At 45.5% G+C, this 26,907-nt stretch overlaps 1 protein-coding gene across 1 annotated transcript in view; it reads left to right on the top strand.

The window, feature by feature from the left end:
• Positions 1-26,907, top strand: part of PRSS12 (serine protease 12) — a 59,796-nt gene that overhangs the window by 5,918 nt on the left and 26,971 nt on the right. Inside the window, exons 2-4 of the mRNA XM_079990212.1 lie at positions 10,767-10,905; positions 21,401-21,579; positions 24,592-24,742. Coding sequence (XP_079846338.1) covers positions 10,767-10,905; positions 21,401-21,579; positions 24,592-24,742 — 469 coding nt within the window. The remainder of the gene's footprint in view (positions 1-10,766; positions 10,906-21,400; positions 21,580-24,591; positions 24,743-26,907) is intronic.

Genomic DNA, 26,907 nt, shown 5'->3' with positions numbered 1-26,907 from the left:
GTAGCTACTGGAACAAATAACTGCTATAGTCATCTTGAGGCTTATTTCCATATGGAGCCTTTTTCATCGGCTTCTTTGTGAGCCAGTTCTTCAAGACTATTCAGAGTCCACCAGGAGCAAACCAGCTGTATGTTTCGTCAGTCTGGCTGTGTTCCATGGCATTACATTTATTTGTGGTAAGCACTGTCACGCTAGGTGTAAACATTTCCTTCCACAACAGACTTGTAGCATGAAGCATGAAGCACTTCTCCATATGCATCTTGATATAAACATGTGGATAGATCCATGCTTGAACATATTCTTGAAGAGTAACATGGTATTTCCCAGAGTACTTTAGGAAGGAAGAATGTGGTTTTGAACTGGAACATATTCTATATTATTTAGTTAGTTATTATTTCATTTCATTTATGAACCTCTTCCTGTGAGTCATCTTAAAGTGAGGTACAATACAACAAAAACAAACACAAAACAATTATACAGTGGTAGCTTGGTTTACAAACTTAATTCGTTCAGGAAGTCTGATCTTAAACCAAAGCGTTCTTAAACCAAGGCGTGCTTTTTCATAGCAGCGGGGGACTCAGTTTATGAATGGAACACACTCAACAGGAAGCGAAACATGTTCTTATTCCAAGGCAAAGTTCACAAACCAAAACACCTGCTTCCGGGTTTGCAGCGTTCTTAATCCAAGTTGTTCATAAACTACCGTAAGTGGTTCTTAAACCAAGGTACCACTGTATAAATAAAATGGTTAAAGCAATTACATATAAAACAATTAAGCAACAACTATCGCATAAATAAGATCAATTTCAAATCCAATACAGATACTGACTAGGACAACAATCTCTACTTAGAAGGCTTGTTGAAAGAGGAAAGTCTTCAATAAGCCTGGAGAAGAGGAAGTTAGCCTGGAGAAGAGGAGGTTAAGGGGTGATATGATAGCCATGTTCAAATATATAAAAGGATGTCACATAGAGGAGGGAGAAAGGTTGTTTTCTGCTGCTCCAGAGAAGCGGACACGGAGCAATGGTTCCAAACTACAAGAAAGAAGATTCCACCTAAACATTAGGAAGAACTTCCTGACAGTAAGAGCTGTTCAACAGTGGAATTTGCTGCCAAGGAGTGTGGTGGAGTCTCCTTCTTTGGAGGTCTTTAAGCAGAGGCTTGACAACCATATGTCAGGAGTGCTCTGATGGTGTTTCCTGCTTGGCAGGGGGTTGGACTCGATGGCCCTTGTGGTCTCTTCCAACTCTATGATTCTATGATTCTAAGCACCTAAAGTGGCATATAGATGATACTTGTCTGATATATAATGGGAGGGAGTTCCAATGGGTAGGTGCTGCTACACTAAACATCTGATTTTGACATTGTGGGAAATTGACCCATTCAAAAGATGGCATCTGCAGGATTGGATGAATATATTGGAGATGAGTTGATCTTTTAGGTATGCTGGTCTCAAGCAGTTTAGGGCTTTAAGCACCATTTCCAGCACCTTCAACTTAGCCCAGTAGCTAGTTGGCAGCTGTGATGGGTATATCTTTGCTACAGATATGCATATACTACAGATTAATAATCTATAGTAAACTAGTAAAGATTTGTCAGAAGCAAGGCCAAAGGTCATACCTCTTACCTCCGATCTTCGAGAAATGGATTGCAACACGATTACTATTAAGGGAGAACACTGTTCCTTAGAATGCTTGGGAGATAATAGCCTGGTCCACACATCACATGAAAAATAAACTATGGTTTAAAGCATGGGTGGCTAGCCCTCAGTTGAGGGGCCCGATTCAGTCCCACAAGCAAATTTTTCTTTTCCCCCCCTTTTTTTAAAAAAATATTTTATTAAGGGTTTTCTTGTTTTACAGTGTAAGTGTAATGCGTCGTATTTTTCCCCCCCATGTAACATTTTTACAAATCCATTTCATTTGTTGAGGCATTAGGGGGAGAAGAAAAAAAAGAAAAAGAAAGAAAGGCGGGGTGGAGGGAGGGGAGATGGATGGGGGTGGGGTCGGGTAGCGGTGTTTCTATTATGTTTAATGTATGTAGTTTGGTGTCAGCGTGCTTGTGTTGTTCACTTGTGTTCCTTTGGTGGTGAGAGAGGTTGGGGTTGGCCTAGGATGTGATTGTTTGTTTGTGATTGGCTGTGGTGATCTTTGTTTTCGTGTGTGAGTGAGGTGGGTGGGTGTTTTGGATCAGGTTAGCCATATTGATTTGTATGCTGTTGGTGGATTATTGTCATTGCCTCCCCCTAGGCACCACCAATTTTGGTGGGAGCAAAACGGAAAGAAAATAATGTGAACACAGTGCTGGGGGCCAGTGCCCTGATGGAGATATCAGTTTCTCCCTACCTCATCGTCAATTTGATTATTTGATGAGTGGAGAGAGAGCAGTAATCCTTCCTCCTCAGCTGATCAGCACAGGACAACTCATGGGTCGTGTGTGACTGTGTCTGCTTGTGTTTATCCTGTATAAATGTGAGAGCTACGAGCGTAAGGCGGAAACGGCCACTGGGACATTATGGTGAAGGGTGGGTGACAGATGATGATGTTGATGGTGCAGCCCCTGGAGGTTGACCAAAGGCCAAAAAAGTTAGCCACTCCTGGCTTAATGAGCTGCATGCTAGTTCATGTGGCTCAAAGGTCACCTCTTATGTTCTGCTTCGCTCTAGAATGCTTTGGCGCTGCAGGGTGGAAGCAACCCAGAGGATGACTTCACATTATGTGTGAACGTTATCATTGTGGTTTGTTCACCACTCATGGTCTGTGTGAAGGAAACAAACTATGATTGCTGATTTACATGTAATATGAAACCATCTTCTTGTTTGTTTCCTCTGTCTTGCACCAAAGCAAGGAGCACAGCAGGGACTTTTCAGCAGCATGCACCAGCATGCTGCTTGTTTGCATTTAACCATAGTTTATTTTTAATTATGGTCTAATGTGTCATGCAAACTGGCCAGGGCAGAATAAGAAAGAATAACCCCTGCAGCCTGGAATTTCCACCTTCATGTATTTACCCTGCAGCACATAACAATAGAATGTAAGTGTTTTCCACTTGAGATCATCTAGGAATGTAAATGGATTCTGGAATATAGTGTCATTCAAGCTAGAAGTTGCTGGATGAATGATAGATGACTCTTTCTGGAGGAATAATTCTCTTTATTTATCTGCAATTATGTAACTAGGAATTTTTTTTTATACTTTTTGGAAATACTTTCCGATCTCATATTGAAGTTTTGGTTATGAAAGTGGCTAACATTAGCCTGTTAAAAATAACAATGAAATGTACAGATTCTTTATAACAAAATAATAGAACAACAGGAATATGCTCATCGTGAAAGCAACAGCAGTATCTAAAACTATTTCTCAGCTCTCAGTGGTCTGGTCTCAAAGGCCTGTCAAACAAACCTTTGCTGATCTTCTAAAAACCTAACAAAGTAGAATTATTTTCCTATTCTTTCTCTAATCCAGAAATTGTTGAACAAATTTAAAAGAGTACAGGATGAAGGCCAACTTAATATGGAAGTATTTGTATTTTACTTTTTTTCCTGAAAGTGAGATGGCTCCTTGGGAGCCATTCTCATTATACCCCTAACCCCCTCCCCTACTTTAATTATTTCCAGCTCAATAGCACATGAGACAATTAGGTCACAGGCCATTACATGTCTTTTATTTCCATGGAATCTTAGATCATTGATCAATGAGCTGTAGCACTGTGAAGGAACTATTGCAGACAAGTACACAGCCAATACATACATTGCTTTGGGACTTTCAGATTTCAGGAGCGATAAATGTATAGGAATTCAGAAACCCTCATTTGTGTGTGTGTGTGTGCACGCGCGCACGCTGGGAGGTTGATGGAGCTATATTGTATCCATAAAGGACACTGATTTTCAGCAGCAGTAAAACAGGTTGGAATCAGATGGGAGTTTCTTCTTGTCTGCCCTCTTTCATCTTCTATGCTTGGTCTTGCCTCATGCAGAGCCCGTGACAAGTGTTAACCAAGTAAATCTCATCCATGCTAGTCTGAATTCCCCTTTCCAGCTTGCACTGGAAAATGTAACACAATCTTCTCTAAAGGGTAACAGGAGGTATCAAATACTTCTGCTTGGGGCCATTCCAAAGGAGCTCTAATTGCCAGGCTGAATATAAACAGCGTGAACTGACTCTTGGTGACTTCAAGTTTAAAGGTTTGGGTGGAGTCCAGAGAAAGGCACATCAGAATACCCACTGAAATCACTGCAACTTAACTGATTGGAATCCAAAGCATGGCTGCTTAAAGCAAGGTCTTTCATTCGTTGAAGCCTTTGGAGCAACTCCTTGTCCCAACACCCTATTGTAACTAAGCTGAAATGGTGTAACTGAAATACAGTGGTACCTCTGGTTACAAACACTTTGGGTTACAAACTCCGCTAACCTGGAAGTAGCTGCTCCTGGCTGCAAACTTTGCCCCAGGATGTGAACGGAAGTTGCACGCCCGAGGCCCCATTAGCGAAAGCATGCCTCAGGATAAGAATGGTTTCAGCTTAAGAACGGACCTCTGGAACGAATTAAGTTCATAAGCAGAGGTACCACTGTATAACATGTATTATTCTTTACCTGTTAACTCCTGTCTCCATTTTCCCCTTATTATTTTCTTCTTGTATCTATTTGTTTAGTAAGCCTCTTGGGTTAGAGGTTTGTTAAGCCTATTCTATGTAAGGTGCCATGCTCTTCTATTATGTTATATAAAGTAAATAATAGGAATCAATTGCAGGGAACAATGTATAGAATCAGGTTGTTAACTGAGTGCATCTGCTGGTCCCACTGAAATACTTTTGATTTTAGTGGGCTTAAACACAACTAAATTTCCTTACATTGCAGCTAGAATGACTATTCCCTTTATTATAGTAAAGGTAAAGGTACCCCTGCCCATACGGGCCAGTCGTGTCCGACTCTAGGGTTGCGTGCCCTTCTCGCTTAAGAGGCCAGGGGCCAGAGCTGTCCGGAGACACTTCCGGGTCACGTGGCCAGCGTGACGAAGCTGCTCTGGCGAGCCAGCACCAGCGCAGTGCACAGAAACGCCGTTTTAACTTGGAACTGTTTAAATTGTATTGTTTATGGATAAATTTTGATGTATTGTTTTTAGATATGGGCCAATGGCCGTAATAAACCAATCAATCATAATAATAATAATAATAATAATAATAATAATAATTTATTTATACCCCGCCCATCTGGCTAGGCCTCCCCAGCCACTCTGGGCGGCTTCCATAAAAACCAAAAATACAGTAAAATATCACACGTTAAAAACTTCCCTGAACAGGGCTGCCTTAAGATGTCTTCTGAATGTCAGGTAGTTGTTTATCGCTTTGACATCTGCTGGAAGGGCGTTCCACAGGGCGGGGGCCACTACCGAGAAGGCCCTCTGCCTGGTTCCCTGTAGCTTTGCTTCTCGCAATGAGGGAACCGCCAGAAGGCCCTCGGCGCTGGACCTCAGCGTCTGGGCAGAATGATGGAGGTGGAGACGCTCCTTCAGGTATACTGGACCGAGGCCGTTTAGGGCTTTAAAGGTCAGCACCAACACTTTGAATTGTGCTCGGAAACATACTGGGAGCCAATGTAGGTCTTTCAAGACCGGTGTTATATGGTCTCGGCGGCCGCTCCCAGTCACCAGTCTAGCTGCCGCATTCTGGATTAGTTGTAGTTTCCTAGTCACCTTCAAAGGTAGCCCCACGTAGAGTGCATTGCAGTAGTCCAAGCGGGAGATAACCAGAGCATGCACCACTCTGGCGAGACAGTCCGCAGGCAGGTAGGGTCTCAGCCTATGTACCAGATGGAGCTGGTAAACAGCTGCCCTGGACACAGATTTGACCTGTGCTTCCATGGACAGCTGTGAGTCCAAAATGACTCCCAGGCTGCGCACCTGGTGCTTCAGGGGCACAGTTACCCCATTCAGGACCAGGGAATCCTCCACACCTGCCCGCCTCCTGTCCTCCAAAAACAGTACTTCTGTCTTGTCAGGATTCAACCTCAATCTGTTAGCCACCATCCATCCTCCAACCACCTCCAGACACTCACACAGGACCTTCACTGCCCTCACTGGTTCTGATTTAAAAGAGAGGTAGAACTGGGTATCATCCACATACTGATGAACACCCAGCCCAGACCTCCTGATGATCTCTCCCAGCGGCTGCATGTAAATGTTGAAAAGCATGGGGGAGAGGACAGAACCCTGAGGCACCCCACAAGTGAGAGCCCAGGGGTCTGAACACTCATCCCCCCCACCACTTTCTGAACACGGCCCAGGAGGAAGGAGCGGAACCACTGTATGACAGTGCCCCCAGCTCCCAGCCCCTCAAGACGGATGTTATGGTCGATGGTATCCAACGCCGCTGAGAGATCCAGCAGAACTAGGAAACAGCTCTCACCTTTGTCCCTAGCCCGCCGGAGATCATCAACCAGTGCGACCAAGGCAGTTTCAGTCCCATGATGAGGCCTGAATCCCAACTGGAAGGGATCCAAATGGTCCGCTTCTTCCAGGCGTGCCTGGAGTTGTTTGGCAACCGCTCGCTCAATCACCTTGCCCAAGAATGAAAGATTTGAGACTGGACGATAGTTGGCCATCGTGGCCGCATCTAAAGATGGTTTTTTAAGAAGCGGTTTAATAACCGCCTGTTTCAGCGGGTCTGGGAAGGCTCCCTCATGGAGGGAAGCATTCACCACCCCACGAAGCCCATCGCCCAGTCCTTCCCGGCTAGCTTTTATAAGCCAGGATGGGCAAGGATCCAGGAGACAGGTGGTTGGTTTCACTCGTCCAAGCAGCCTGTCCACATCCTCGGAGGTAACAGATTGGAATTGATCCCACTCAACTTGACCAGACAGAACTCTAGCACTCTCCCGCCCCGGTCCTGCTCCCATGGTGGAGTCTACTTCTTCCCGAATCTGAGCGATTTTATCTGCAAAAAACTTTGCAAAATCATTGCAGGAGAACATGTGGCCCATACTGGGCCCCGATGTTGCAGGTGGTTCCGCTAAATTGTGAACCACCTGAAAAAGTCTCCTGCTGCTGTTTTCTGCACATGCAATAGAGGCGGTGAAGAAATTCTTCTTCGCCGTTGCTATCGCCACTTGGTAGGCTCGACGTTGAGCTCTAACCTGTGTCCGGTCAGATTCGGAATGAGTTATCCGCCACCGGCGCTCTAGCCGTCTGAACGATTGTTTCATTGCCCTCAGATCCATGGAAAACCACGGGGCTGTCCGGGCTCCATGCAATCGGAGAGGGCGCTTCGGAGCCAAACAGTCAATAGCCCTGGTTAACTCCGCATTCCAGCGTGCCACCAGGGAATCAGCTGAAAGGCCATCAACTTGGGATAAAGCATCCCCTACCACTCTCTGGAAACCATTTGGATCCATTAAGTGGCGGGGGCGGACCATCCGAATTGGTCCCACCTCCCTGCGGAGGGGAAGGGTTGCGGAGAAGTCCAGTTGCACCAGGAAGTGATCTGACCATGGCACTTCTTTCGTTTCGCTTTTAGTTAGTGTCAGATCACCAACATCCATAGAGGTAAACACCAGGTCCAAGGCATGTCCACGGCTATGGGTTGGGCCAGACTTATTCAGGGACAGCCCCATGGAGGCCATGCTTTCCACGAAGTCCCGAGCGGCCCCTTGTAAGGTCGTGTCGGCATGGATGTTAAAATCCCCTAGGACAACCAAGCTGGGTGTCTCCACGAGAACATCCGCCACGACCTGAAGCAGCTCGGGCAGGGAATCCTTGGTGCAGCGGGGAGGTCGGTACACCAAAAGGAATCCTGTACTGCCCCTATTGCCCAACTTCCAGAACATGCACTCGGAAAACTGGGTCTTCCCAATAGGACGCCTGGTGCAAACTAATGACTTTCTAAAAATCACTGCAACCCCCCCTCCCCGCCCACATGACCTGGGTTGCTGTGCGTAAGAGAAACCTGGTGGACAAGCAGCGGCAAAGACAGGCCCATCTGCTTCATCCAACCAAGTCTCTGTTACACATGCCAGGTCAAGTCCTCCATCCATGATCAAGTCATGGATGGCAGTGGTCTTATGAATCATTGACCTGGCATTGCACAGCAGCACCTTCAGGTCATGTGGGTATCCCTTGCTGATTCTAGTATCCATCCGGTCAGGACCAGACCCGGAGGCAGGAATAGTCCTTAGATAACGACTAAACCTGCTCCCTCTGTAATGACATGGTCTAGTCTTAGCGTAGCTCCTCCTCCTACCCGTGATCACTGAGATCGGTTGTCCCAGTGCATCCCCCCCTGTGGAACCTATTTATCTACTTGCACTTAAGAGTGCTTTCGAACTGCTAGGTGGGCAGGAGCTGGGACCAAATGACGGGAGCTCACCCCGCCGTGGGGATTCGAACCACCGACCATACGATCGGCAAGTCCTAGGCGCTGAGGTTTTACCCACAGTGCCGTGACGCAGGGAAAATGTTACCTTGTTCATTCTCCTTGACCTCTCAGCAGCTTTCAATACCATCAACCATGGTATCTTTCTGGAGTGGCTGCCTGAGTGGGGGGGGGGTGAGTAGCAGTGCTTTGTGGTGGTTCCAGCCCTAGATGGATGGACATTTCCAAGGGAGTGATGCTTGGAGAATGTTTGGCCCGGTGGAGCCTTCAATGTGGGGTTTCTCCGGGCTTGATTTTATCCCTTACACCAGAGCTTTCCAAACTTTTCATGTTGGTGACACACTTTTTTAGACATTCATCGTTTAGTTCCAGCAGTAACAGGACCAGAAGACATCCAAAGCAGCTATCATGTCCTCTCAGGGAACCCTCATGTGCACCAGAGCCAGGGTTAACTTTGTGTTTCATGTGAAACAACTCATATAATGTTCTGCATAGAACTGAATAGTTTGCATGGGTGTGTAGCTAGAATGTTTTGAAACTGCTTGTGGATTTAAGGGCTAGCTATCTCAGTATAACCTGAAATAATCTATGGATCTTGATTGTGTAAACAAGTCCTCAGGGCTAGGATAATGCAGTCAGGAATTTTTAGTGTCGCAATTACATGGGATCCATATCTCTCCTTCTCTGACCTCAACTATGTGCTGTGGCATCTTCCTTTCCTTTTGATGAGGAACCTGTAATCCTTCAGATGTTGTTGGATTCCAGCTCTCATCAGCCTCATCTGGCATGGCCAATGATCAGAGAAGGTGAGAGTTGTAGTCCAACAGTATATGGAGGGGTTCAGCTTCCCTGTTCTGTACATAGTGAACAAGACAGTGGCCTGCCTTCCTGATGTGCTGTTTGTAGAGAAGAATGGTCAATGGTCCCTCTAGAAAAAAAGAGATCAGCCCACAGATCAATACTAAGCCTAGCTGAAGGTTATACTGAGGACTGTGGCTCTAATTAGGACAAATATGTTGGTGGCTAAAGAGCAGAGCAAATGAATAAATTCATTGTATGTAATATTGGCTATTCAGGCTGGTATAGAATGTAATCCTATTTGGCCAAGAGTGGTCAAATTATAGAGGGAAAGAGTAAGGGACCTTTAACGAAATCCATAAACTCCAGCCCTTTACGTCCTTTAAATTTAGCCAAAGCTCACATGGAATACACTTCTGCCCAGGATATAACGTGCAACCTGTATTTATAGTGGCTTTTACAACAGTTACATAAATGCCCAGTGGTGATATATAAAATGCTTCAGCTTCGTTGAACAAGATAACAAGTTTCTCATTTGTATAAACTATTTTCTCAGTTTTCCATATCTGCCATGTGTGTGTTGTTTTGCTACCCAACCATGGGGGTGTTTTAAGGGTGGGGGTGTTTTCTTATTTCATTGCTAGACTTGAGGAAGTACAGACCATAAATTCACATGAGCTTTGTGAAGTGGTGTTTGGTTGTGGTCAAGTATGAACAAATGCATTCTTTGGCCTGAAATAAACTCCTGGCATCTGTGTCATGTATAATATTATATGGGTCACTGAAAAAGCTATGTAATCTATGTGATTGTTTTCTAATGCCTTTTAACATGATGGAATTAAATGAGAGGTATTCATCCCTGGCTATATTTTGTGGTATGTGTGTGTATGTTTTAATGCCTTTTTAAAAAGGAACTGCAAATTCTGTAAAGCTGATATTTCTGTGCCTATATAGACACTGAGCTTCCAAGGAAGAAATGGTATTGTCACCGTTCATTTCATTTGTAGAGAAATAGTATATCAGGTTGACTGTGATGCAACTTGGAAGTACCGGTAACCTCTGTTACTCTGCTCCCTCATCGCTACCCTCTGGCATGCCTAGCAGCAAGTTTAGAAGTGGGGTTAGCCAAACACAAATTTGTTCACCATATTAATACATTCCATGTAGATTTCCATTGAAAGACTATTTCAAGGTTGGTAAACAATAGCAAACACTTTTACAAATTTGCCTTAAACTTAACATACAATTCCAACACCAATCAAACACTACCGAAATAAAGTAGTTTCTTGGCTAAATATATCAAAGAATGCCAGTGGAGAAAACACTGAAAACATTATGGAACTAGGATATGGATACCTTTAATACCAAAGTAATGTGAACACTGCATCTTTTCTTCCTCCTCCTCCTTAATCTACTGCTATCTGTCTCATGAGGAACTTGCCATTACCCCAAATACAGCAAATGCTATTGAGAAGGTTTTTCCTGTAGGATACAGGGTTATTGATTTTTAAATGGTTGCTGTAGACATTGCCAATATTTCATATATGAGAAGGATTCTAACACAAAGACACATAGCTTATCATTATTTTTTTTTAATATATAGGTTCTGTGAGACTTAAAGGTGGCAAAAATGAGTTTGAAGGCACAGTTGAAGTTTATCTGAACGGAATATGGGGAACGATCTGCAGCAATCATTGGGATGATACTGATGCATCAGTGATATGTCAGCAGCTTGAACTTGGGTAAGTGCTATATAGCTCTTAATTCACATTGGGTTATAAATGGTACCTTACTCCTACACATTGTAAGAGTAAAATGGAGGTCAGTTCTCAGTTGTCTGTATTAGCGGATGTCACAATTGCTTGAAATAATTTATTCACTAAAGCTTGATAATTCCAAAGGAAACATTACTTTTATCTGGAAAGCAGGAACAGTTAAGAGTATATGTAGTCAATGACTTCAGTAGAAAGCCAGTGGCTTTAGAAATCATTTAAATAACTAAGTAATCAAAACAAGAAAGTTCTGAAAATTTCACTTTAATATAAAAAACAGTTTTCTGTGCTCTGGTTCTAGAAGGAAGATATAAAATTGGGATACTAGTTTTCTCAGGGCACTCTAAAATAAGGACAAAATCTTAATTATGAACAGTTTCTTTTTAAAAACAAAGCAAAACACTAGTAATTGAATCTTTTTTTGAGGGAAATATGCCCTATTTTTTAAAAAACAACAACAACAAACAAACAATATTTTATATAGGTGATTGAAAAGCTCTGTGTTGCAGGACTTCCGGGTTGGCACCATCGCCGAATGGCGGACTCCCTCCGAGCTCCGGAGGGAGCCTGCTCGGCAGGGGCTGGGTTCTACCGCGCCGGCGACGCGGGGACCCTCAAAAACCATGGGCGCTGAAACCCATGGGCATGGTGACTCGGCGGGCACCGTTTGCGCCCCCCCGACCCGCGAAGGAGCCTTTTTAAAGGCTGCGGAGCGGGTGACAGGGGGGTGGTGGTGCTGTGAGTCCTCCGCTTCCCCTGCCGAGCGAAGCCGCATGCCATTCGACGGAGAGCGCTGACTTCTTCCATTGAAAATTTGGTCTTTAAAAGAATAACCCGTGAGTAATTGGAACTTGGATTAAAAAAGGGGAAAAATTCTATTTAAATTCGGAGCGAGCGGGGGAGGTGCAAAAAGGAAGTCAGCCTCCCCCCTGTTGTAGAGGAGCTAAAGCAAAGGATTTGACAACTAAGATCGAGTGCAACCTTTTTTTTTGATAAAGTTATTAACTTCGCGATGGAAAATTATAAGACTGGGCTGGAGGAGAAAAGTGGAATGTGAATTAAAATGCAACCCCCCCCCCCCCGGAAACCCCGGGAGAGGAGAAATAGAGGTTTTGACAGCTGTCAAAGGAGCTGTCAAAGTGGAAGAACAAAAAGAGAACTTTGTTATGAGGACTTTGCTGGTCACATTTGTTACAAATTGGATATAAATTGTTTAAAACAAGGAATAATAAGTTACTTTGACTGTTGGGTGTGATCGGGAAGGAAACTGAGTTATTATAATCCCTCTAGAGGAGCTGTGGGACACTACAAGTATTGATGGCATCGAATTTGAATAGGACTTTTTATCGCCTGGGAAACTGCAGAAATGGAACACTATTTTGTCTACAGAGGTCTACACACTAAAGGAGACAATAGATTTATCTATTGAAGAATGGAAGGGACTTGACGTAATGTTTTGTTCCTGAATAACAAAGCCTCTGCAGAGGATTAAAAGCTTTTTGGAATTAGAACATTTGTGCAGGAGAGCAGGGGGAAAAAAAAAAAGAGGAGGAGAGAGAACAACAAGAACAATAAGAATAACAAGAACTGGACAAAGTTGGAAGATAGACTCCTTCCAAGATTGGACATGTGAAACCAAAGATGACCAAAAGATGGCAAAGACTAATAAAAAGACGGTAAAGCGGACTGGTGAAGGACTCTGGTTTTAGATGTGGGAGCTCCAGGATGACAGTAGACATTGATGGACATTGGGAACGCAACCGGGAAAGGGGGGAGGGAAACTTGGAATCCAAAGGGTGTTAAATTACATTTTATTCTTTTTTTTATCTTTCTGTTTATCTTAATCTGTATTGCATATTAAAGAGGGGAACTCGTGGAAGGGAACAGGTCGATTTTAGGGGATGGGAAAATATTTTTTTTAAATTGGGCCAATGATAATAATTTTAAAATTTGGGGTAAGAATTTGTTGAATCTATTTGAAAGAATTGGAATACAAGAGGGGGAGGGGAGGGGAAGTCCTGGAAAGATGCCAATGAAAATAAGGTTTTAAATTTGGATGTTTTTCTTTTTCTGTTATATTTGAAAATCTTTAATAAATATTAATAAAAAAAAAAGAAAAGCTCTGTGTTGCAGCTGTATAATGGAATACAGGATCAGACTCCTGATGGAGCATTTCAGAGTAATTGCCATTCTCCATCTTTTTTCTTTTTTTTTTTAATTCTCCAGCTGTATTGGTTTCAGAGACAGCCTAGAAATCTGTGGAGTTCAGCTGCTGCCATCTCAAGATATGCTGAGTCTTCTTCAGCACCCCGTAAATAGCAACTTGCCTTGTTTCTGTGCCCTTGCCTCTGGTGTTCACATAGTCTCTCTCTCTGTACTCTATGCCACTATTCTTCTTTTCGGCTTCATTTCGAACAGTTTTCTAAAAAAGTGAAAGGTGATGCTTAAAGCAGGAACACTGAAAAACAGAAAAGAATTATTAAAAAATTATTGAATTTGTATTGATGCTACAGTCCTGCATACATTGCAGATTTTCTGCACAGAATACGAAATAGCATTAAATTAGCATATAGATTGTTGCAACATTATTATTTTTTTCATTTCATAAACTGAGGCAAAATACCACATTGGGAGCATGACAATCTATACTTGCATTGCCTACAATTACCTACGTGGATATGATCCGCATGTAGGAAACCCATAATGTTTGGATATAAGTGGTCCTCTATTATTCATGCACAAGTCCCAGTTTAATCAATGGCACTGACCTGCAGATAACTTATGGCGGGATTGCACAAAGATTGTTATATAACTTTGTATTTATGGTCTTGGGTGATTGCCTGTTGTATCTCGTGCAGTGGAACTGGTTCTCCCTAGAACAATTTGTAACACCAGTTCTTGCCTTGACATAGCAGGTGGTGGTTTTAGAATAAGAAGAGAATCTGACGACAAAGAAGACGATGAAATCTTGAGGGTGGATGAAAACACACACCACTGAACACAAAAGAAGCATGTTAAGGACTGTTGTTCTGTTCAACTGGGATAGGCCAACACTTGCCCAGGCCCAACCTAGCCCAGATCCAGCCTCATTGTACTCTGTGAAATTCCTTGTTGTTGATGAAACTAACAATTATACTGTAAATATAAACTATGCATTTGAATCGTTCTCAACTTGGTTTGAGTTTATTGAACCATACATTGCTTTAACATCTTCCTTAACCATGTGGACAACTGCTTCCCACATGAAGTTCTACCCAGAAAGTTGCATTTTCATATATGCTATGAAAAAAACCCCCACAGTTGAAGAATTGTCCTACATTGTGGGTCCAACAGTCAAGAAGCTGGTTACAGCATGTACTGTAGAAGGATGTGAGGGGCAGATGGGGCTCGTCAACCTGGGAAGGCAGCCCATCTAGGAGAAAAAAAACACTGCTGCCTTGTGGGATATATTTGGGAAAAGAAAAGTCTAAGGAGTAAACCCTACACAAATCCAGAGCCTAAGACGGTTGGATGGCACCTTGTATACCTCCTTCCGGCAACTCCTACAGGCAAGCTGGTGCCAAATGTATTGCTCTGCTTTCCTTTGGACCACATCAGCAAGGCTAAGGGGGGGGGGTCTTGTCATCTAGGTAGCCCAGGACCTCCATGCACACTGCCAAGGCTTGCACCCTGGGAAGGTTACTTCAGTGCTGCTAACGCAGTGGTTTGACCTCAGCCCTGTAGGGGCATTCATTGTCTCTCGAGACAGACAGATGCCAACAAAAAAGAATCAGGAGTACAGACTCTTAAAGCAAGCTCATTACTGGGTTATTTACCTCTCTTCAATACATATTTGATCGTAAAAAGATTTTTTTTTAATGCTTGAATATGTGTATTTTTCAACTGAAAGCAACTCTGCTAAATTCAAGTTGTAAGAAAAGATTGGGGAATGTTAAATGGCAGAAAGCATGACAAGTACAGTGCTGGATTTAATGCAGGGCAGAGTGCTGTGTGATGGAAGAGAATTCTAGGGCTGCTGTGGCTTGCTATAGCCAAGCTATGATTCCTGGCTAAGGTCACCTGTGCTTCTTATTAATCCTATCCCATACTGAATATTACAATGGTGTCACCAGTAGTGGTACTGCTAGGGCAGAGGACAGGGAGGCCAACAGTAGGTGGAAGCAGAGTTTTGTCAGCATCTTTCTCCTTGTTAAGTTCTACAAAGGTAAACCTGAGACCATTGGGCAATCTGACAGCCAGGTCCACCCTTGGACTGGTTGTGCATAAGGAAGCAGGCTAGCTCAGACTGAGGTTGGTGGGGCAGTGTCCCATTTGCCCTCATGGAGCAGTTTCCATTGCCTGTCAAATCCCACAGAGTAAGGCTGCCTTGATTGTTCTTTTGTGTTATGGCCCTTTTAAAAAAACCAAACAAACCAAAGCTTTATTGGGTTTGCTTAGAATACATGCAATGTGATGTTAACTAGAGATTATTCTACTCTTCTTAAAAGAGTGGCCAGTTTGAACTGACTCTGAGCTGTTTTGTAATGTCTAATATTAATCTGCACATGCCAAACCAATTTATACAGATATGTGGATTAGATGAGATCAAAGTCCTGCCCATCTGGAGGTTGCAATTTTGCTTATGGTTTTAGCTGTGTGTTACGTGCAATTTCTCTATCTGGTTTTCATATAAAAAGGTTTTTGCTCCCAGATTTCTCAAGGTATGAGCGATATAAGCTGCCAGCGAGTCTGCTTGAATTATCTGTTTGATATTAGGATGGTTTCAAAATGAGCAACTAATTTCCATATAAAAATGGAACACATCGGGCTCTCCTAGGCTGCAACCTTCACCCGAGTGTGAATACCTGGTACAATGTATGGAGAAGACTGAAGAAGAGATGCTGATTCATGTACATTCATCTAGAACCTTAGAGCTGACTTAGAGCTCCTGGAACTAGAACTCATATTCTGTGCTTCAGTTTATGGGGCTTACCAGTGGCTTCTAGAATTTTCTATAGCATGATCCAGTGCAGTGTGCTAGTGCAGTGCGCTACAGTGCACTTGTAGTATTTTAAGAGTGCTCCCAGCGAACCTTTAAGCTGTTTTTAAAATTCATGTACATTTAAAAGAAACAGCTTGGGGGATTGGCATGAAAGTTGCCTGTTGGGAAAGTTGCTGAAGAAATAGTCTGTCTCTATTGGCAGCTCATGTGAGAATTTTAAAAGCGATATTGGAGTTCACTGCGGATAAGGGATGAAATATACTCAGAGTCGCAAGGTGATTTCATGCTCTTTATTCAGCTCATAGTGGTGAGGAGGAATGAATGAAAGTCCCCTCAAGGTATCTGCTTTATATACATTATTTACACAATGGGCTGCACATGATTGGCTAATTCCGGAATTCTACTGTAAGCCAATCAGGTTGTGGATTCACTTCTATCTGGAGCATGATTGGGTAGTTCCTGCCAACCAATCATACTGCTGCATTGTTCTAGGACCAATCAGACTGCTGCATTCTGAATCCTATTGTTCTAGGACCAATCAGGCTGCTGCCTTTTGGATCCTATTGTTCTAGGGCCAATCAGACTGCTGCAGTTTGGATCCTATTCAACCCAGTACATAACACCCCTCCCCTCTAAGTTCCAGTCCTGCCCGGGAGGTCGCATTCATAGTCCTCGAGGTACGCCGGCGGCCTACGTGTGCGTTGCGGCCTGGGGTGTTCCCTGGTCCGGGGTTCAGGTTCTGGCTCGTGTTCCAAGGATGCTGGCTGTGATGGGGCTGTTTGGTCTGGCGCAACCGGCTCGCTCAGTCGTGGTTCTGGTTCCGGTGTCCTTTCGGCCTCACGGGTCCTCTCTGTATTTACTGATTCTGCCTCTCCTGCTGGCCCCTGCTGCTCTATGGGCCTCACTGCCCCTCTGTTCCCTTGGGACTCCTCTGCCCTTTCCTCCTCCTGGTTTTCTCCTGGGAATCGTCGCCGTATCTGGTCGCAGTGGCGGCGCCAGCATTGCCCCCCATCCGTTAGCACCTCATACGACACGGGGCCAGTGACCCTGGTGACTGTGGCGGGTACCCATGCTGGGCCTGCCCCAAAATTCTTTGCGTACACTGGGTCCTGAGCCTCGAAGGTCCGGGGGTTCTTGCCTTCCCCCACCGCTGCCTCATCCTGAGCTCTATCGGGGTGAAGGCGGTCCAATCTGATTGCAAGGCGCCGACCCATTAGTAGTTCAGCGGGGCTCCGGCCAGTCGTTGAGCTGGGGGTGCTGTGCTGTGCTAGAAGGAATGTGGCAAGGCGGTACTCCCAATCCCCTTGTGTCATGCGGCGAAGGGTGTCCTTGGTGGTCCGCACCATGCGTTCTGCTTGGCCATTGGTGGCAGGGTGGAATGGCGCCGAACGGATGTGGCGGATGGCGTTCTGCGTTGTGAAGGTTTGGAATTCTCCTGACGTAAATGCAGTCCCGTTGTCTGAGACGAGAGTGTCAGGGAGCCCGTGGGTTGCAAACAGCCTGCGTAGTACCCGGATGGCTGCGGACGTAGAAGTGGACGGTACCAGTGCGACTTCCAGCCATTTGGTGTAGGAGTCCACCACTATGAAGAATGTTTTCCCCTGAAAGGGGCCAGCGAAGTCCACATGCAGGCGTGACCATGGTGCTCGGGCGGACTCCCAGGACTGGACTGGGGCCCTTGGGGGATCTGGGCGGGATTCTTGGCAGGCCTGGCAGTGTTTGACCCAGGCCTCTATCTCTCCGTTGATCCCTGGCCACCACACATAACTCCTGGCAAGGGCCTTCATTCTTACTACCCCTGGGTGTGTCTCGTGTAGGGCTGTGAGGACCCTTTTGCGGAGGGGCTGGGGAACAACGACCCTGCTTCCCCATAACAGGCACCCCTTGTGGGCCGACAGTTCATGTTTGCGGGTTGTGTAGCCGGCGAATTCTGGCCCGGGGCTGCTGCTGGGCCATCCCCTCCACACCCAGTCCAGGACCCGGGAGATGACCCTATCTTTCTTGGAATGGTGTGCAACTTCTTGTGCCTGAATGGGGCGGTCAGGAAGCAGCTCCAGGCTCATAACCTCTTGTGCAGGTGCTGGGTCGGGGCCTGTTTCCGGTAGTGGTAGCCTGCTGAGGGCGTCCGCATGGCCCATCGCCTTCCCCGGACGGTGAATCAGTGCATACTGGTAGCTGGCAAGGAAAATTGACCACCTGAGGACGCGAGGAGACAGCACTTGGGGGGTCTGCTTTTCAGGGGCAAACAAGCCAAGCAACGGCTTGTGGTCAGTCACCACGGTGAAGGGCCGCCCGTACAAGAAATCATGGAATTTTTTTACTCCCTTCACGATTGCCAGACCCTCCTTGTCGATTTGCGAGTAGTTCCGCTCGGTTGCGTTGAGTGTCTGGGAAAAGTATGCCACTGGTACCTCTCTTCCATCCGGGAGTTGGTGTCCCAGGACAGCGCCAATTCCATAGGGCAAGGCGTCGCATGCTAGCACCACCGGCAGCCTCTCGTCGAAGTGTGCCAAGACCGAGTTTGAGACAAGCAAGTCCTTGACTGCCTGGAATGCGGCCTCCTGGCGCTGGCCCCACACCCAAGGGGCCCGCTTGTCCAGGAGTCTGTGTAGGGGCTCCGCTACCGCCGCCTTGTGGGGAAGGAAGGAATGGTAAAAGTTCAATAGTCCCAAGAAGGCCTGAAGTTCAGTCTTGTTCTTGGGCGCTGGGGCATCACAAATGGCCCGTACCTTGTCCCCAGTCGGGTGGACCCCTTCTGCGTCCACCATAAATCCCAGAAAGTCCACCTGAGGCACTCCTAGTAGACATTTTTCCCGCTTCACCTTGAGACCCGCCGTCTGGAAACGGTGCAGAACGGTGCGGAGGCGGTCCTCAAACTCCTCTGGTGTGGGCCCGGCAATCAACACATCATCGAAGAAGGGGGTGACGCCAGGAATCCCTTTAAGGAGAGAGTCCATTAGATTCTGGAATATGCCTGGTGCCACGCTGATACCGAATTGCAGCCGCTTTACCCTGAATGCTCCTCTGTGTGTCACAATCGTCTGTGCCTCTGCTGTGGCCTCATCTACTGGCAGCTGTTGATATGCTTGGGCCAAGTCCAGCTTGCCAAAAATTTTCGACCCAGCCAGGGTGGCAAGAACATGGCTGACCACTGGCACTGGGTATGCATGGGCCGTAAGGGCCTTGTTTATGGTACATTTGTAGTCTGCGCAGATGCGGACCGAACCATTAGGCTTGACGGGTGTGACAATTGGGGTTTCCCAGGGGGCATTAGGCACCGGCTCCAGCACTCCTTGCTCCACAAGCCGGTCTAATTCCTCGTCTATACGGGGTTTCAGGGCGAACGGGACCCGGCGGGCCTTGAGCCTGACCGGTCGTACTGCGGGGTCAAGCTGTAGAGCAATTGGGGGGCCCGTATACTGTCCCAATTTCCCATCAAAAACCCCCGGAAATTCCTTGCATATGGCGTCCACGTCCACTTGTAAGCTAGTGTGATTCACCCCGGTGACGGCTAGCCCCAGTGGTCCAAACCATGCCAATCCCAGTAAGCTAATGTAGGGGCCCTTGACCACCAGCAATTCCAGTTGCCGCGTCCGCCCTCGGTATTGCACCCTGAAGGTCCCCACCCCCATTGTGGGGACCTTACGTTTCTGGAAGTCCCGGAGGGTGAATGGGGCCGGCCTGAGTTTGGGACCCCCAGTAGGACACAGTTTCCTTAAGGTCCTTGCCGAGATTATGGATAGAGTTGAACCCGTGTCAAGCTCCATGCGGCATGGGGCCCCCTCTATCTGTACGTCAACATAAATTTTCTCTACGTTGGGGTGGGGCAACTGGTATACCTGGAAGTCCGTGAGCTCAGTCGAGTTGCCTTGGTGCGTTGGGCCCCGGGACCTGGGGCTCTTGGATTGGTCATCTGATGCCTGGCGTCGGGTGGGCCGAGCCCGACACACCCGGGCGATGTGTCCCGATTTTCTGCACTGCCTGCACTCTGCGTTGCGGAAACGGCAGGTCCTCCTCTCGTGACTTTCTCCGCAGCTTGCGCAGTTCCCTCCTTCTCGTCGAGGCAGCTGTGGTATGTGGGCTGCTTGAGTGCGCTGCTGTACTCGGTGCACCTCCTCCCTGTTGGATCCTGAGTCGTCGGTGAGGTCTTCATGGTGGACCCTCGGTTGGGATGGCTGGCTCGGCCGTGCCTCTTGCGTCGACCTCTCGGCAGCTTCCGTTGCCAGGGCCTCCTCCAGAGCGACCTGGAACGTTAGGTCCTTCTTAGCGTAGAGGCGTCGTTGCAGCTTCTCATCCCTCAGGCCACCGACGAGGCGGTCACGAAGCATGTTCTCCAGCTCTGAGAAGTTGCAGAACCGGGCGGCTTGGCGGAGAGAGGTCACAAACCCAGTTATGGTTTCCCCAGAGGCTTGCCGCTTTGCGTAGAAGGCATTTCGACGAGCCACCACTGAGGGCTGTGGCGAAAAGTGCCCCTTCAGCTGTTCCATTATTGTTTTGTATGGAACAGTAGCGACGTCTTCAGGCGCAAGGAGAGCCCGGGCGATTTCAAACGTCTCCTCTCCGCAGACGCTGAAGAATATTGCCCTCTTCTTGGCGTCTTCTTCATCGGTGACCCCTTTGGCTTCTAGGAGGAAGGTGAAACGGGAGGCGTATGCTTCCCAGTCTCCAGATGCTGGGTTGAATGGCGAAAAGCTGCTGTTGGTTGCCATTCTGAGTTCCTTGTGTCCTGGAGCTGAAGCCTGGATACACGGTGCGAGGCAGCGATGCGGCAGGTGGCGGTGCTGCGGTGCTGTGTGTGGCAGTCAGCTCAGCGGGATCCCACCTTCGTCGCCAGTGAAATATACTCAGAGTCGCAAGGTGATTTCATGCTCTTTATTCAGCTCATAGTGGTGAGGAGGAATGAATGAAAGTCCCCTCAAGGTATCTGCTTTATATACATTATTTACACAATGGGCTGCACATGATTGGCTAATTCCGGAATTCTACTGTAAGCCAATCAGGTTGTGGATTCACTTCTATCTGGAGCATGATTGGGTAGTTCCTGCCAACCAATCATACTGCTGCATTGTTCTAGGACCAATCAGACTGCTGCATTCTGAATCCTATTGTTCTAGGACCAATCAGGCTGCTGCCTTTTGGATCCTATTGTTCTAGGGCCAATCAGACTGCTGCAGTTTGGATCCTATTCAACCCAGTACATAACAAGGGAATATTTAAAACAACCCATTTAATTTATGAATCACTCTTCACGAAACATCCCAGAGTGATGAATCATAAAAACATCATAAAGCATCAATAAAAAAAATGAAAACAATTTCAGATCCAGTACACATGCATATACATAATGTCCATTGAAAGGCTTAGTTGTGCCTCAGAAACTGCAGTGAAGCATGTGCTATTTAATTTGGAATAGTACATTAACAAGGGGTTTCTAGTTATCTCAGTTGCCTTCCTCATTGCCCATGTTTGTTGCTTTTCCCACAGGGAGAGAGGCACAGCGAAGCACACCCCATTTTCTGGACCAGGCCTTATCCCTGTTTACTGGAGTGATGTACATTGCCATGGCGATGAAGAAAACATCTTACTTTGTGAAAAAAGTGTCTGGCAGGATGGAATGTGTCCTCAAAATATGGCAGCTGCTGTTGCATGTGGCTTTTCCCATGGTAAAATACAAGTACACATACATAATTTGGTTTTGCGTTATGTAAACAGCATAGTTATCTTTAGAGACGATTTAGTTTAAAATAGCCTTGTTGAGAACAGTTGGTGGTAAAGTAGTTAAGGGTGTGCTAAATAATGGCGTCATTATTCTCCTCCAAGTCGTATTTAATTGAGGCCTAAATACCTTTTGAGCTAGCTGGAATTATTCCACAATGCAGATTTTGAAATCGGTATCACATGCAGAAGGTTTTGTATTCAGGGATTAGGATGATAGTTTCAAGGACTCCTTTCTCTTTTCTTTGGTCCTTGATGGTTTTCACTAGCCTTTTAAGGGACTCTTCAGAGGAAGGATGGACATGTTGATAACAACTTTCCCTTCTGGGGTTTTCTGGCAGGGCCAGAGTGGGCAGGGCTGCACTCTACAGTGACTAGGTCCAGAGGCTAATGTTGGTGGCTCACTGCCTTCTCTCTGTCTCCCTTTCAGCTGTACCTTCCACCACTTTTCCTCCTTCTTTTACCACCCACATGAAATTGGTCTGAGAACCACATAAGATTGGGCTGAGGACTGTCTGTGTCCCTATGGCTGCAGTTTGACCACCTGTGGTCTATGTAATGATTGCCCACCTTCTTCTTGTCTGAGTCCTTCTACCTAAAGGTGTTATGTTTCAGGGCACTTGCCTGCACTCTTGACTGTGTAATACAATGGCTAAATATTTGTGAGCTTCCTTAATACCTTTGAAGTTCTCTGAGCATCACTAAAGCAAAGGCAAAATTAAGGTGACCGGCACAATTCATTTTCTCTTGGGATCTAGACAAAAGTAGTTCAAAGCAGGACCCTTAAAGGTGTCTAAGAATCAATCAAACCCCAAAGCCTGTAAAAAAAGATAGGGGATTCCACATGGCACACAGCACTATTCATCAATGGAAGGTGGAACACTTATGAGGCTCACATTGCTGCTTGCAAGATGACATCATGTCTCCCTGAACAGCTGCCTGCACCTCCTTGGGAAGGCATGCCTCACCCTTTGAGAATGATGCCTCCAGAATACATTGTGTGCATATATGCGCTTGTCTAGGCCAAAAATACGTCCTGGTGTTGCAATTTGTCACCTTCTGAAAAAGTGCATTCTGTACTTTTTTCTCTTTCCAGATAAAGCATCATGATTGATGATATTCAAACCATTCTGCTCCTCAGTGAGTTTGTCCAGCTAGAGGAGTGTACAGTGCTGACACCCTTAATTATGTTACTGTATAGGAACTGCACAGATATGCAGAATTTTTTTTAGGGCTGCTTTGTTCTTTGTCAGACCATCATACAAAGAGCCTCAGTGGCATCTTTTTCCAGCCTCCAGTATATTTATAGTAAAGGTAAAGGTACCCCTGCCCGTACGGGCCAGTCTTGACAGACTCTGGGGTTGTGCGCCCATCTCACTTAAGAGGCCAGGGGCCAGCGCTGTCTGGAGACACTTCCGGGTCACGTGGCCAGCGTGACATCGCTGCTCTGGCCAGAGCCAGAGCCAGAGCCAGAGCCGCACACGGAAACGCCATTTACCTTCCCACTGGTAAGCGGTCCCTATTTATCTACTTGCACCCGGAGGTGCTTTCGAACTGCTAGGTTGGCAGGCGCTGGGACCGAGCAGCGGGAGCGCACCCCGCCGCAGGGATTCGAACCGCCGACCTTTCGATCGGCAAGCCCTAGGCGCTGAGGCTTTAACCCACAGTGCCACCTGCGTCCCACAGTATATTTATATACAGGATATATTTATATCCTGTATATTTATATACAGGAGCAAAAATGTAATGCAGAAAATGATTGTTTCCTAAGGTACTGTATAGGGAAAACAGAACTCGTTGAGTACAGTGGATTGAAAAAGTCATGTGAGCAGGGCTAGTCTGGGCTATGCTTAGAATTCTGCAGGTTAGTTCTTGCAACTACTTTACCTATGAGCAATGCTAACATTTCCTTAGCTACAAGCAGGCCTTGTAATCCCATGGAGAAATAGTTACAAAATGGGCTATATGCACATACAACCAGCAACTATTTCCACAGTTCAGGAGCTCTTTTTCTAGTTACTGTCACCATGTGGATTGCTTCAGCTGTATAAATGCACCTTTTGGCGTACATGGACATTGCTCTGTGTGAGTGTGTGCCAAATCATAGATTGGGGCTGCCTGCATGGCTCTGAACACAGCAGTGTTGCAAACTGAAGTAACAACTCTCTCGAGTAAGACACAATTGTATGCAATCTTGTCATTTGGCTTGTGCAATAGAACTTCCCCTTTCCTATAGCCCCCAATATACTCTCAGAATCTGCTCTAGAGGGCTGGAGGACTCTCCCGTTAAGTTCTTGGGAATGCACAGACAGAAGAGAAGAAGGGGAAGTCCTGCTGTGCAACCAGAACCTGGCTTTTGCAGCACTGGATAAAACTATGTTTTTAAATGAAACCCCAAATTTTAATCATCAAATAATGCAGAAGACTGAGGATAATACACATGGTCCAAAGTAACAGAATGTACATATGGAAGACCCTGGTTAATTTGTTGCAAACAGAGAAGGAAGCACAAGGGCTTCATGCTTTCAATACTTCCAAATTTCCATTTTGACCATCACAGAGAAGGTGTGATTCAGTGATAACCATTGATGAGAATGCTTCGCAGAGGCAACTGGCTAGCCCCTGTTTGAAACTTAAGTTCCTTTATTGTTATTCAGTTATATTCAGTTATAAGAAAGGATCACTACTGATGGGGTTTCCTTCACATCGAGTTTAGGAGATGTGGAATTCTTAGTTTCTGTTTCTGCTGTTGAAATTTCTGCTTTAGAGCTGCAAGAATTATTAATACTCCAGGCATGCTGTTGCGTTATGCTGTTAGTGATCTGAAATGAGCCACAATATTACTAGGTTGTTTCTGTTCAAATTACAAAGCCTTTGCTGTCCATTTGGTAGCAGCTGATCACTAATAACTGGGAAACGAAAACTTCATTTCCCTCCCTTCCTTATGTGTTTCATTTCAGACCCTGATTTCATCCCAGTCCGACTGGCTGATGGAAGCAGTGCTTATGAAGGAAGAGTAGAAGTGTATCATGCTGGCCACTGGGGAACCATCTGCGACGACCAGTGGGATGATGCGGACGCTGAGGTAGTCTGCAGGCAGCTTGGCCTTGGGTTAGTTTCCCCACCCCAGTATATTGTGTTCAGTTGAAAAAGAAAGCTATTCACTGCCAATGAACTGAGATGCAAAAGCAAAGTCAAATGCCTGCACCATGGTTTGAAATGGACCTGATACTTAGGATGGTTGAACAAGCAGCACCACTTGAGCCAAAACAGAGTCTTTTGACCACCTCAGGATGTAACTAAACATTGCTGATAATGTATAGACTCTAAGCTAAAAGGGCAATCTCATGTTTTGTTCTCCTTCTCTCCCATGCAACTTGTAGGGATAGTCCGTGTGTGGTGTGGTGCAACAGATGTCACTTGCAGGATCATCCTTGCCATCATTAAGGGCAATGATGTCACACCATGTATTGAGTATCCACATACCACCTAGGAAAAAATCAGTAGCCCAGTGTGGCTTATTTGCATGACAATTCTCATATTTGTTCCTCCATGAATTTCATGTTGGCTGTAGGTTGTATATTGGAAGTAATCAGTGGAAATCACACATGAAGATAGATCTGAACTCATGCCTGAGAGCTGCACAGGGAGCAGCCCCTTGTGCTCAATAGAGCTTCTGAGGCCATTTTCTAAACACTGCCCCCACTTCTGATGTTTAGCATGTTGCTCCTGATATTGGGAATCTTTGGTTTCCAGTATGGAGTGAGGACTGCATCTGTGTTGACGAGAAGCGAGTCAAAGGTTCATGCACATGCAGCATCACTCTTTTGAGCCAAGCCCAAATATACAATTAGTGTGCCACAGTTTATTGGTAATTTGTAATTTCGAACACATGCCGCATGCTAAAGTAGAGTTACATTTACGTTACTTTGAGGTTGACTAGCTTGCCTCTGTCCCATGAGTATAGTAAATTATAGTTGCCATTAAATATTCCCTATCCATATGCTTTTATGGGAGCCTAAGGACTAGTGAGCTCAAGAAGAACAGCAAGATGCCTTAGCAGGTAGGCTCATCATTCCTAGACTGAAATTTACCATGAGAGGAAATATATAGTGGCTGAGGGTGGATGGGCTAGGAAGAGACGCCAAGCTGTGTGTGTATGTATATCGTCTCAGTTAATCCAGCTGGAAATGTTCTGCAAATTATAAAATAAAGCCTCTTGGCAATGACCTTCCTATCCTCTCACAGCTTTCACTTGGCATTACTGTGCAATAAAACCCACCAGGATTAGTTTGCCAGTGACAAGAAGAGAATACTGCTCATCTAATTAAATACTTTCTGTATGCTAACCCTTCCCCATTATAGCATATGGATTTCCAGCCTGTGAGGCACTGCATAAGTATATTTTCAGCAGAGCATGTAGAATATCCAGAGTTAGTCATACTCAGAATGCCCCTATTGTAACGAGTAGAGATTAAGTCCTTTTTGTATCATTGGGTCTCCTCCGACTTAGTTGGACATCATCACACATCTTTGATATATATATTTTTCATTCCACTGATATAATAATTATTTAAATGAAATGTTTTTGAAATGTTGGTGTTACAGTGTGGTTTTGATCTGCATTGTTTTATTGTTTTGATTCTTTTTAAAAAATATAAGCTGTTTTGGGCACACATTTTAATGTGCATGGAAAAGTGAGTTATAAATTAGAAATGAAAAGGGATGCATTGCAATGTAAGTCCCCAGGACACGACTAAACAACTAAACAACAACAACAACAACAACAACAACAACAACAACAACAACAAACCACTGGCATTAGTGGCAGCTTTCTTCCTACTGCAAATAGGAGATTTGGGGGAGGAATTTTCAGCAAGACCACAGCAGGGGAGGAAACACCTAAAGTATCCTTTCCTGTTTGCTGCAGTACACCCCCTGTAGCTGCTAGCTGCATTTTTTAAATAAATAAGTGCATATTTAGTGTGTCTTTGAATTTAACTTAATGTCTAGTTTGTCCTTTTGTTTCATATTTTCTGGCAGGTGGCAAAAGGATCATATGTTTTGCTCAGAGATTCATAAACTCTGCAGGTGTGACACTGAGGGTTGCTTCCTTGATTACCAAAAGAGGCAACCCCCCCCAAAAAAAAAACCCTGTTGAGGAAACAGTTTGATGTATTTGCTTTAAATTGTAAGAAACAAGAGCCTTTCTTCCAAAACCAGAATCTATTATCCTTATATTAATTTCTCTTTGTAAATCACTATGAGACATTTTA

Source organism: Podarcis cretensis (genome assembly GCF_951804945.1).
Source record: "Podarcis cretensis genome assembly, chromosome: 9".
Lineage (NCBI taxonomy): Eukaryota > Metazoa > Chordata > Lepidosauria > Squamata > Lacertidae > Podarcis > Podarcis cretensis.
This window is presented reverse-complemented; position numbering and strand designations above follow the sequence as displayed.